The sequence below is a fragment of the Staurois parvus genome, unplaced genomic scaffold (assembly GCF_062004578.1).
Source record: "Staurois parvus isolate SC_StPar_1 unplaced genomic scaffold, SC_StPar_1.0 ptg000199l, whole genome shotgun sequence".
Taxonomy (NCBI): domain Eukaryota; kingdom Metazoa; phylum Chordata; class Amphibia; order Anura; family Ranidae; genus Staurois; species Staurois parvus.
In genome coordinates this window covers 1012464-1025065 of record NW_028317995.1, presented here as the reverse complement: position 1 = coordinate 1025065, position 12602 = coordinate 1012464, and the positions used below count along the sequence as shown (strand labels likewise).

At 41.4% G+C, this 12602-nt stretch overlaps 1 protein-coding gene across 1 annotated transcript in view; it reads right to left on the bottom strand.

Annotated features, from left to right (window-relative positions):
• Positions 1–454: 454 nt before the first annotated feature.
• The window catches only part of JPH4 (junctophilin 4), a 45764-nt gene continuing 33616 nt past the window's right edge, over positions 455–12602 (bottom strand). Inside the window, exons 4-6 of the mRNA XM_089678179.1 lie at positions 8557–8675; positions 1712–2097; positions 455–1610 (exon numbers count right to left, since the gene is read on the bottom strand). Of these exons, the coding sequence (XP_089534305.1) occupies positions 1530–1610; positions 1712–2097; positions 8557–8675 (586 nt within the window). The 3' untranslated portion in view covers positions 455–1529. The remainder of the gene's footprint in view (positions 1611–1711; positions 2098–8556; positions 8676–12602) is intronic.

Here is a 12602-nt window from a genome sequence, read left to right as displayed (position 1 = left end):
CCTCCCAATGAAACCAACGATGGGGCACATTTGCTTCCTTTGACACCAACGATGGGGCACTATTCTTCCCCATGACATGGGGCATTGTTTACTCCCACTTATGCCAGGACATTTTCTACTCCTGCTTCCCACAACCTGACCCTCCTACAGTTTGAAGAAAAGTAAACTGGCACTATGTTTAGAAATTCTGGAGACCCCTGACTTAGAAAATATTGAGGATAGAAGATCAGCTTTACAACTAGGGAACAAACATTTTCAGGAGGATGATAATGTAATTCTCTAATGGCAGGTTCCCTTAACACCTCTTTGCTGGTTCAGTGCTTAGCATAATTACTTTAATTTCTGCTTTACAAACTTTTTGTCACCATGGGCAATAGCCAAATATAAACAATTATTCCTCACAATAGATAAGTATGCACATATTAAATGAAATATGTATCCGATTTCAACCGTGTTCATTTTTGAAAGGTTTTATTTTAGCTTTTTTAAAATCACTTTTTTGCATCCTTCAGGTTCATTCAAAGGCAAAATACTGCTACAAAATAGGAGTGAAGTGCATGCTTTGAAAAAGGGGGCATATAGCATGAGGCAACAGGGCACAAGGCAATTCAAGGATAAAATCAGTCAAATAGATTAAAGCAAGGGTTCAGGCATCTTGACAGGAAGCAAAATGTGCAAAGTCATTAAGGGGCAGGGGACATGATAAGGCAGGGAAGCACTGGATAAGAGTTGGGAAAGAGGGTGATGCAGGAAAAGTTACAGCATATCCATGATAGGGACAGTTTTGAGGCAAGAGGATAGATGGATTTAGGTTGAAAATTATACTGCAATGGAAAATAAATCTTGCAAATATACTGAGCTGGTTCATCACATTCTTTAAAAGCATACCCAATACTGAGAAGAAAAAGAGAGAAATATGATATGATTCAGACCATATGGTAATGGAAATGTTCAGCATAGGAATAAAAAATGGTAATGGATTTCAACAGTCATTGTCCATTTATTTGTATATTGGGGTTGATGAATCTTCTAATAATAAATCTGGCTACACATGTAATAATTTCAATGGCCAATTTGGCGATGTCATTCACAGCCCTTGCAACTTGCGCGGCCTTATCCTGCACAATGAAATTCTGCTAGAGAAGGATAGAGCAATACATTGCATGATGAGCATTGGCGTCTTGTGCATTCATCGGCCGATCACGCTGCATGAGCTACACCATAGTCTGCTTATTCTCATCCCCCCCAATAATATAGCTCCGTACAATGTGCAACTTTTTTTCAATGGCCAATTAAAAGATGGATCTAAAGGAGCAAGAGATTAACAACAGACTATAAAGTGTGCAGCCAGCAAAAAGAGGGAGATGGGGAGAGCGTGACTGTGCAAGACAAAGGGAGACAATGAGAGACAAAAGGAAGAAGGAGAGAGTAAAGCCCTTTTTATGTAAACATTAGGGGTAGAGAGGTAGAGAAGGAGAGACAGATAGAAGAGACAGTGTGAGAGAGTTAAAAAGGAACACTTTTTCATCTCATGTCAAAAAATACGAGATGAGGAATGCAAGCGAAACATCGAGAAACAGCACGGCAGCCACCACAAGAGGATCAGCATCCTGAAAGAGGAAGATAACGGATATCAGAATTAGGAATCTGGACAAAGAATTGACACAAAGGAGCAAAGATGAAACTGATTGCTTTCCCATTAAAGTCTTACCCTTTGCATACGTGATTTAAGGGGGGACTCTTGTGTCCCCCCTGCATCCACAGGTTCTTCCACGCACTCTATGCTGGGTGAAGAGTTATTTAGTCCTTTTTCCAGTGTGGATTCAATGGGCCTTTGTTCCTCTGAGTGGTCTGGCACATGTGTGGGGGTCCCCACAGAAGGAATATCCTCTTCCTGGATAGGGGGGCATGGAGTTCCATCTCGCAAATGACAGCACGAAAGCGCTGGGGGTGTGTCAGGGTGGCTGGGGGGCAGGCTCGGTTCTGGGGTTTGGTCTAGAGGGGTCTCATCATGACACATTTCATTAGGGCACTGCCTAAGCCATGGGATATCACTGTCAGCAATTTGCTCCTCTTCATCTTGCACACAATTCGAGCCTGTAGGGAAAAAGTAATAATAAAAAAGCTTGCTTATGAAGAAAACTGGGATGATATTTTCATACTTTCTGCACTGTAAAAGTAATAGGATTTAATATTAAAGTGTCACTTCTGTAGCGTATATTTGTAACTAATATTCCTTCCTGTTTAAAGTGTATCTAAATTCATGAACAAAAATGCAATATATTGCTTCTAGCAGTCTTTAGATGTGCTGGCTGCACTAGGTTTCTTTCTTGAGGCTCTTCTTCCTTTATTTTCATCCTGCCAGTAGCACAGCTTCTGTCTTAGAATGAGAACGTCATACTGTATTTATGGAACAGCAGTGTTGTACCCAAAGACAGGACTACAGGGTACCTCCCCTTTTCACCTTCTCTATACCATGGAGGAAGGTCTGTGGTCCTCAGAGATACTGTAGCTGGAAGTAATGTTACTGATGGTAATGTTGCAGGCACAGAAAACGCAAGCAGTTATCAGCCAATGAGATTTCTGGCAGGATCAAAAGGTATTTCTTATACTTATTGTACAACTATAACAATGGTATCCCAATGGTATATTTGTAGCACTAACCCCTCAGGAGTTGCTGAGTTTTTGGGTCCCCCCATAATCCTGCACAGCCAGGCAACACTTGCACACTGGAAACAATAAACAGTCCTTGAGCTTGCTTTTGTGGTTTTATTGAGGGGTATTGAACTTGGATGGGGTTGAGGGGTGTATGGGATGCCCAAGGAAACTGTGAGGACAACTCCTTTGCAACTATGTACAAGTCCATAGACAAAAGAGGTTTCTTCCTGAAGAGCTCTTTAGCCCTTCTGGTGTACCACCTCAGACCCCAGATGAATCCTCCTCTTCATCCAGCTACCTAAGGAAATTCCTGGGCAAGGGGACCCAGAAGCTGCCACTTTAATAAAGCAGTCCCAGATGAGGAGCTAGTTGGGTTGGCCACCTGACTGCCCTCTCCCTTTATTTGACCCAGGGGGTGTAGGATTACTCACTCAGTCCTCTTCTGTGAGCCTAATGGGTTGACGGCTACGTTCAGGCCTTACGCTGGGCTGGCTCCCTCCCTGCTCCACAGGTGGTCCTCTCTCAGGGGACAGTTGAGGTAGAGAGAATCTCCTTTCAGCTCTAGCCTATAGGTAGGCCCCTCCCTGGGCCCCCTCCCAGGCCTCACACTTCAGCCTCTCACTCCATCTTCCACCTGACATTGACCACTTCCTGATCAGGCTCTCTCATACTTAAGGGCTGCCCTGATCCCATGCAAAGCCTCCTGCTTGGGGATTGGTCAGAGTTCCTTGAGTATGTAGCTCAGCCCCTCCTCACCCCTTCCCACTGCCTTCTAGAAACTTCTCAAGCTTCTACAGTAGGGGGAGGTATCAGGGAACTGACCTGCTCAGACATGACCTAAAGTGAACATGGCTGACTCATCCCAGGCTGACTCGTCGCAGGCTGCTATTCAAATTCTAACTAAAAAACCTAGCTAGCTCCCCTGGGCTAACTAGAGGGGCACTACATACTTATCAGACCAAAAGGACCAAATAAATGAAGTTCATTGTTAGTGTTTACACACCCTATAAATCACTGCTGTTTGACAAAAGTAAGTTGCATCACAATGTTTGCGCTCTTTGTCTTTGGATGGATTGTTATATAGGACTTGAAAGGATCCCCATCATAGTATGCTGTTCACTTGCAAAAAGCAAATACTATAAAATTACATATACACACATATAGGATTTTCCGTCACTGTTAATATTCCTGCAATCAAGTAAAGGTTATACTCACCTGTTCTGTGCAGTGGTTTTTCACAGAGCAGACCTGATCCTCTCCTTCTCTGGCCCCCTGCCGGCGCTCATGGCTCCTCCCCCTTGACCAGCGCCCCCAGTAGCAAGCCACTTGCTATGGGGACACTGGTGTGTGCTCGCTCTCGAGTTCCCCCTATACGTCCATAAGACACACATAGGCACGGATAGGCCCCACCCCCTGTTCTCTCCTCACTGGCTGTGATTGACAGTGACTCCCGCTGCTGTCTCAGCCAATGCGTAGAGGGAGTCCCAAAACAGCCGAGGCTCCCGTGAACATTGATGGATCAAGAGGGAGCTGAGGTGAGTATTGGGGGGGGGGGAGTAGCACACAGACGATTTTTTACCTTCATGCATAGAATGCATGAAGGTAAAAACCCTTCTGCCTTTACAACCACTTTATGGGTTAAATAAAAAAATACCTCCTTACTACCTTTCAAATGCCCTTTGAAAAACACTGTGAGTGGAAGGAGAGAGATTGAGGTTGTTACAGTGGGGATTCTGCAGATGCAAACCTGGAGTGAAGACCGGGTGCATGGCTCCTGGGGGTTTTCAATGTGCAGGAACTAACACAAGAAGAACTTGGCCAGGTAGCAGAGTGGCAGCATATCATCAGGATGTCTTCTCGGCAATGCTCTCCTATCAGAACCAAGCTTCCAAGCTGTACTGATGAGCTCCACAGGCTCTCTCCTTCCAGTGCTTGCAGCTATCCACACAGACATCTGTCAGCGTGTCTCTCTGTGCCCTCACTGATGAAGCTGACAGGCTCAGAGAGGCATGATGATAGTCGAGGCATCTAAGGCCTTATAGGGACAGCCAAAGGGCCAGATGTGCACTGTGGCCACAATTTGTGCAGGTGTGGTATAGTATATACTGTAAATGTATATACTGAAAGTATGGGTAAAACCTACATCTAGAAGTAAGAAAGGGAATGAATAGGGTAAACGTTGACAGCTTTAGGGAGCACATGTATCAAAAGAGGTATAAAGTAATATGCATAGAAAGGAGCAGGGGCGGACTGACCATTTGAAAACTCGGGCACTGCCCGAGGGCCTGGGGTCAGTAGGGGGCTCCATGAGATGCCCCTGGTACCTTTTTCATAGGCTTTTTTGAGTTTGGGCAAGGACACAGGGGACCCATGATCCCCTATTGCCCGGTGGCCCCATGAGTTGTCAGCCCACCCCTGGAAAGGAGGGATATAGTTAGGGTAGTTAGTTAGGAGGAGTACAGACTGAAGTAATATTCATCAGTCCCAGTAGGTTATGTGTGGGGTTCTCATCATTTCTTAGGTGGCCGGCAGCTAGGCCAGGTGGTATTCAGTCAGGATGGGGGGATTTAGAACAATACAATGGTTATTTACTAAAACTGAAGAGTGTAAAATCTGGTGCAACTCTTCACAGAAACCAATCAGCTTCCAGGTTTTATTGTCAAAGCTTAATTGAACCAGCTGAAGTTAGAAGTTGATTGGCTACCATGCACTTTTTGGGCTGCAGGAAAGTGTGAATGGGCCCTAAGGGGTTCATTCACATGTACACACTTATGGTTTAGATCAGTAGGTATAAGCATAGTCAGAGCTTCCTGAGACTAGAGAATTCTTTTGAGGATTCCTCTGTGATAAAAATATTAAGAAAGGCTGTATTAGATGCTAATGCCACCCAACATTAAACATGGAATTGAGGAAATGGACCTTTAACGAGAATATGTTAGCAGTTGCAATAGCAGACAGCATAGCACTGGAGCTATAAAGTCTGTAGATCTTATCACTAGGCCTATGACTATAGGGGTCAAAAAACATGTATGCTTTCATCATTCACATCATCGCATGTCCACAGTTTAGCCATTGTTTTCAATAGACATTAGTAAACAGCTCACTGTGCATGACCGAGCACTCCAGTTAAGGCTTTGTGAAGCGAAGAACTGTGTACAGGCAACTGTGGTCCCAGGGAAAGCACTAGTGAATGGTCAAGCTTTTTTTTTTATCTATGCCCAATCCTTTTGCTTCCTGTGAATTTTATTGAGGGGCTGCTGGGGCCTCTCATAGATATTGGATTATGGATGTTGCTAAAACAGGCTGGATTGGTATTTAGAGCAAAGGCAGCCTTTGTCAACCAGGGTTCTGTCAACCTAGGTTTCCTCCAGAGGTTGCTAGGGGTCCCTGGAGCTGTCAACAATTTCTGTCTCTCAGATACTGTAGGTAACTGACACTAATGATCTTTTCAGCTATCTGTGAGGAGGACATTCTTCTCACTGACTGCCAATACAAAGAGGTCCTTCTCCCACTGACCACTACTGTGAGGAGGCCCTTCTTCCACCAACATAAGAGGGTCCTTTTCCTTCTGGCCATAAACGTCAGAGGGTCCTTCTCCCACAGACCACCAATGTAACTGGGTACTTTTTCACTGACCATGTGAGGGCACACTACAGTTTTTACTGTCTGTGTTTCTTTTCTGGGCAGTAATATTATTTGTTTAACCACTTCAATACCGGGCACTTTTACCCCCTTCCTGCCCAGGCCAATTTTCAGCTTACAGCGCTGTCGCACTTTGAATGACAATTGTGCGGTCATGCAACACTGTACCCATATGATAATTGTTTCACACAAATAGAGCTTTCTTTTGGAAGTATTTACCACTGAGTTTTTTTCTAAATAAAACAAAAAACACCTGAAACTTTTGAAAAGAAAACGCACTTTTTCTTCATTTCTGTTATAAAATTTTGTAAATAAACAACATTTCTTCATAAATTTAGGTCAAAATGTATTCTGCCACATTTCTTTGGTGAAAATAATAATAATAATTGAATTTGTATTTTTTTTTCAAACGTGTCTATTATTTTTTTTATTTTTTATTAAATGTTTTTCTTTTTTTTTTACTATTTTATTTTTCAGCACACTGTGACCAAAGCAATACAGTGTTACCATAGTAACATTGAACTACTCTGGGCAAGCGATCAGGATTTTTTTTTAAACACATTATGATTGCTAATACTAATATATTTAATTGATATTTGCAATCATTGTTACTGAATGAAACTGATTCATTCAGTCTTTTATTGTGATTAGCTGTGATTGGGCAAAGCTGATCACATGATACAGATGGGCTGTGAATGGCCCTATCTGTATCATGTGACTGCCTTGCCCAGTCACAGCGAACAACATAATTGTATACAATGGATGGCATGACAGGAAGCCATCCATTGTATACAATTGATATGTGATCCGCTGTGATTGGTCACAGTGGTCACATGACACTGGCAAGGGGCCGGTGTAGTGATATGTCATTGGCTGTGTCCCGCGGACACAGCCGGTGACAGATCACGCCATTGCTCGGCCCCACGGCGGTATGAGCGGCTCGTTTTGACAGGAGGTCATATGACACCCAGTCACAACAGCGAGTGTCCTGCCCGGTCTATTGCAGATTGACAGCCGGGCGGGACACTCGCTGTTGTGACTGGATGTCATAGGTGTTAATTGCAACATTATTGCTGAAGGTCATTTTTTCATATAGAACATGTCTATATGCCAGTCAAATTTGATAATTACGCCGCATTCCTTATTCTTTTATTTATTCATATGTATTAACCACTTTAGTACCTGTACATCACTGGCCTCTTCTGAGTACATGGCGCAACCTCCAAATCCCACTGTGATTGTACACAGCTTGTTTGTCAACAGGTCCCGGCCAATGATCCATGGTTGGGACCTGCTGATCGGCTATGTCCAGTCACAGTCCAGAGCCTTGTGTTGACAATCAGCACAGAGCTCTGTACAGAGGGAACAAACTCTTTGTTTCTTCACCCTGCAAAAACACTTGTTAGGCACACACTTAGCCCTTTGATTACCCTGAGATGTTAACCTCTTTCCAGCCAGTGTCATTAGAACAGTGACAGTGTATAGTATTATAACTGATAACTGTATTAGTGTAACTGGTGATGTTAGTATCAGTCTGTTCCCACCCAGTGTCAGTTAGTGTCAGATTGCCCACCACATAATCACAGTCCCACTATAAGTTGCTGATCACCATCATTACTAGTATACAAATAATTAAATAAATAAAATTTACAGTATATAAGCCATAGTTTGTAGACGATATAACGTTCACGCAGTCTAATCAGTATACACTAATGAGATTTTCAAAATTTTCAGCATTTTTTTTGTATATATAATAAAATAGTTAAAAAACAGTGGTCATCAAATACCACCAAATGAAAGCTCTATTTGTGTGAAAAAAATGATAGAAATTTCGTTTGGGCACAGCGTTGCATGACTGGACAGTTACCAGTTAAAGTAGCGTAGTGCTGAAAAGCAAAAAATAGCTTGATCATGAAGGGGGTTAAAACCTTTTTTCGGAGCTGAAGTAGTTAACTTACTGTCCACACTGATGATGTATTGTGCACTATATAAAAAAATACATATATGTACATTATGTATAATAAGAAAATTAAGAAAGACTGGTTTAAAAGGACCTTAAGGTATTGTTGTTGGCACTTTTGGTATAAGATGCTGGCAACTTGTTTTGGTGTCTTGTGACTGGTTTAGAATTAGAAGCAGAAGGCAATGCCACAGACTGATAAACAGACAAACAAGCAATACCTCTATTAAGGGTTGACTTGCAAATATTGTGTGACATGAAGATCGTTGAATTTTGCTATTAATAAATATACTCACTTGGTGTCTCCAGCAGTTCTTCCAGGTCATTTGAGAGGATCCGAGCAGCTCGAGATGCCTCCAGTGACTGCTGAGCAGCTACAGAGGCAGCTTCAGCTTGAAGACGGGCATCAGCAGCACTAAGAAGAGAGAGATCTCTTTTTCACTACTTGCAAGTAACAATAATAGTTTATCCTAAAAGAAACTTTCAAACAACTGACAAAAAAATACAGACAATAGTTTTAAAAATACAAAGGGGGATATTTATTAAAATGGCGCAGTCAGAATCTGGTGCAGCTGTGCATGGTAGCCAATCAGCCTTTAATTTCCGCTTGTTCAATTAAGCTTTGGAAATAAAAACTGGAAGCTTATTGGTTTCTATTCACAGCTGCAACAGATTTTGCACTCTCTGGTTTTCGTAAATAACCCCCAAAATGTACTACAGATGTCCAGGATAACAAAGATTAAAAAAAATAAAAATTATCAATGCAAAGGGATATTTAGGTGTCAGCTCTTTAATGTACAGATAGTCACATATATGAATACCTTAAACATATCAGTATTAAGTATCTATTCATACATTTGATGTAGTACACACATACAAATTCGTAATAAATATTAATTCACTGAACTTTTAGGGTGAATTTACACATAGTGCGGTGACAGGCATTTTACTGCATTGTAAAATGCTTGTCACTGTAAGGACACACAGAAAATACTTTTTTTCTTTGTGTCCCATTCACACTGCAACGCAACTCTGAGCTGCGCTGCATACTGCTGCAAGTGTTGAAAATAAAAAACCAGCAGGTGCAATCCTAGATTCTGACCTCTCCTTCAGCCCCCACATCCAATCACTGGCTAAATCTTGTCGCCTCAACCTCCCCAACATTTCCTGACTAATGACACCACAAAACAGCTTGTTCTTGTTCACTCCTTGGTTATTTCCCCTCTTGACTACTGCAATTCCCTCCTCACTGGCCTACCCCTACACAGGCTATCCCCCCTTCAGTCTATTATGAATGCTGCTGCTAGACTGATACACCTTACTAACCGATCCGTGACTGCTGCCCCTCTCTGCCAATCTCTTCACTGACTTCCACTAGCCCAATGTATAAAATTTAAAATATTAACCACAACATACAAAGACATCCACAACATGGCCCCCAGCTACATCACAAACCTCATCTGCAGATACCATCCAAACTGTCCTCTCTGCACCTCCCAAGACCTCCTGCTCTCCAGTTCCCTTGTTACCTCCAGGAATTCTCCAGAGCTTTTCCAATCCTCTGGAACTCCCTGCTCCAGTATGTCCTGTTAGCTCCTACCCTGTCCTCCTTTAGACAATCCTTGAAAACTAATTTATCCAGGGAAGCTTACCCCACCTCCACCTAAGAACTGTAGTTGAGTCACCTCCATCGGACCATCCCCTGCAGCTTTTACCTTTTGTACCACCTGCCCCTCCCTTTTTTATTGTTAGCTCCATAAGCAGGCCCTCCAATTCCTTCTGTAGTGAAGTATATTGTAATTGTATTATCCCCTTATAGTGTAAAGTGCTGTGTAAACTGTTGGCGCTATATAAATCCTGTATAATAATAATTTACCTTGCATGTGATGGCGTAATCTTTGCAAAGTGATGCTTCATCTCATTTACTAAGCTCTGGAGCAAATGTGCAGTTTAATTGCCTTTAGTAAATCAACCCCAATGTCTCGCATTACTACACAGCAGCATCAATTTTTTTTATCAACCATATATTACATCATAAATGTGTCCTGACGTGACAAATACTTAGCATGAAAACATTGGGATTTAGGATTATAGCTATTGTAAAGTTATGTTTAGGGTTGGGATTATAGCTGAACTCCAAGCAATTAGCTAAATACTAGGAAGAAATTAATGTGTCAAAGCTATTTGCATGCCAACATATACAGTGCTCAGCATAAATGAGTAAACCCCTTTTGAAAAGTAAGATTTAAATGAATATCTCAAAGAATACAAGAACAATATCCAAAATTTTGACAAAACTGAGTTTTATAGAACATTTGTTTAGCTCATTACATGAAAGTAAGGTTAATATTATACCTTAGAATACAAAATCTTCAGTTTTACTTAACCACTTCCCTTTATAAATGTCCTCCCCGCTTTCCTGCCTGTGCACGCTCCCTGGACACAGCGGAACACCGATCGCTGTACAGGACCTCTGTGTGAGGTCCTGATCATGTGATCACTGATTGGCCAATCAGTGATCATATGAATAGTAGTAAGCAAGATGTCACTTCTGACATCATTGCTTATTTCGTGTGAAATCTGTGAATGATCACAGAGGTCACATGGTACAAGGCTATTCACAACAGCCTTGTGCCATGTGACAAGCTGTGACCAATCACAGCTCACACAGTATTTCTCAATGTCTGCAAGAATTGCAGCCAGAGAGGAGAAATGATTTCTTTTACAGCCTTTATGGGTGTAAAAGCAATCAATGTAAAAAAAAAAAAAATCTTCATCACCCCCCACAAGTAGTACAGTGTCACTATGGTGACACTGTACTGCTAGGGTGACAGTGTGTTAAAAAAAACATAAATAATAATATACAAAAATAAAGTAAAAATGTCCAAAAAATTGAAAAATATAATTTTTGGTTATAAACTAATTTGTTTGTTTTTTTTTTAAATAAAAAGATAGCTGAATACATTTTGGCCAAGATTTATAAAGAAAGCTTATTTATTTGCAAAACATTATAAGAAAAACACTTTTTCTTTCAAAATGTTTGGACTTTTTCATTTATATAGCAAAAAAATAAAAATCCCAGTGGTGAATAAATACCACCAAGATAAAGTTTTATGTGTCTCAAAAAAATGCTAAGAAATTCATATGGGTACAGTGTTGCATGACCGTGCAATTGTCATTCAAAGTGTGATAGTGCTGAAAGCTGAAAATTGGCCTGGACAGGAAGGGGGTAAAAGTGTCCGGACTTGAATTGGTTAAATTAAGTGATGCAAAAATTAATACACCCCACAACAAAAAATACTCCATCTAGTATTTTGTATGACCTCCATGGTTTGTAAGTACAGGACCAAGTCTTCTAGGCATGGAACGAACAAGTTGGTGACAAATTGCAACATTTATCTTTTTCTATTCTTCAAGAACGACCTCTTTTAGAGCCTGGATGCTGAATGGAGAGGGATGCTCAACTTGTCTCTTCAGAATTTCCCCATAGAAGTTCGATTGGGTTCAGATCAGGAGACATACTTGGCCTCTGAATCAATTTCACCCTATTCTTCCTCAGAAATGCATTAGTGGCCTTAGATGTGTGTTTTGGATCATTGTCATGTTGAATGGTAGCATCTTCTCTTTCAATATAGAGCAGTACATGCATTTTTATTTGTACTTCTCACCTTTGCGACACCATACAGTTTTGAAGCCATCAGTTCCAAAAACATTTATTTTGGTCTCATCACTCCAGAGTACAGAGTCCCAGTAGTCTTCTTTTTTTTCAGAATGGGCCCTGGCAAATTCTAGGCTGTTTTTTTTGTGCATGGGCTTTAGGAGAGGCTTCCTTCGTGGACGACACCCATGCATGCCATTCCTCTGCAGTGTACACCATATTGTGTCACGGGAAACAATCACTCCAGTTTGGCTTTCTTCTTCTTTAGCTTACTGCAGTGAACTTGCATGGCGATTTTCTTCAATCCTTTTCATTAGAAGATGCTCCTGTCGAGGTGTTAACTTCCGTGGACGGCCTGGACGTCTCTGTGAGATGGTTGCAGTTCCATCTTTGTTAAAATTTTGTATCACTTTTGCTACAGTATTCTGACTGATAAGTAACGCTTTGCTGATTTTCTTGTAGCCTTCACCTTTCTTGTGTTAAGAAATTATTTTCTTTCTCAAGCCTTGTGACATTTCGCTTCTACGTGGTGCCATTGCTGACAGCATGAAATGGGAATGGGTTTTCTTTGCTAAGTAAAGCCCTTTTATAACCAAATGTCTGTTGGATGCCTGTTTAATGAATAATTAGACACACCTGTAGTTTAATTCTTGTTAATTAGGATTTTGTTGTAAAAAATGTAGC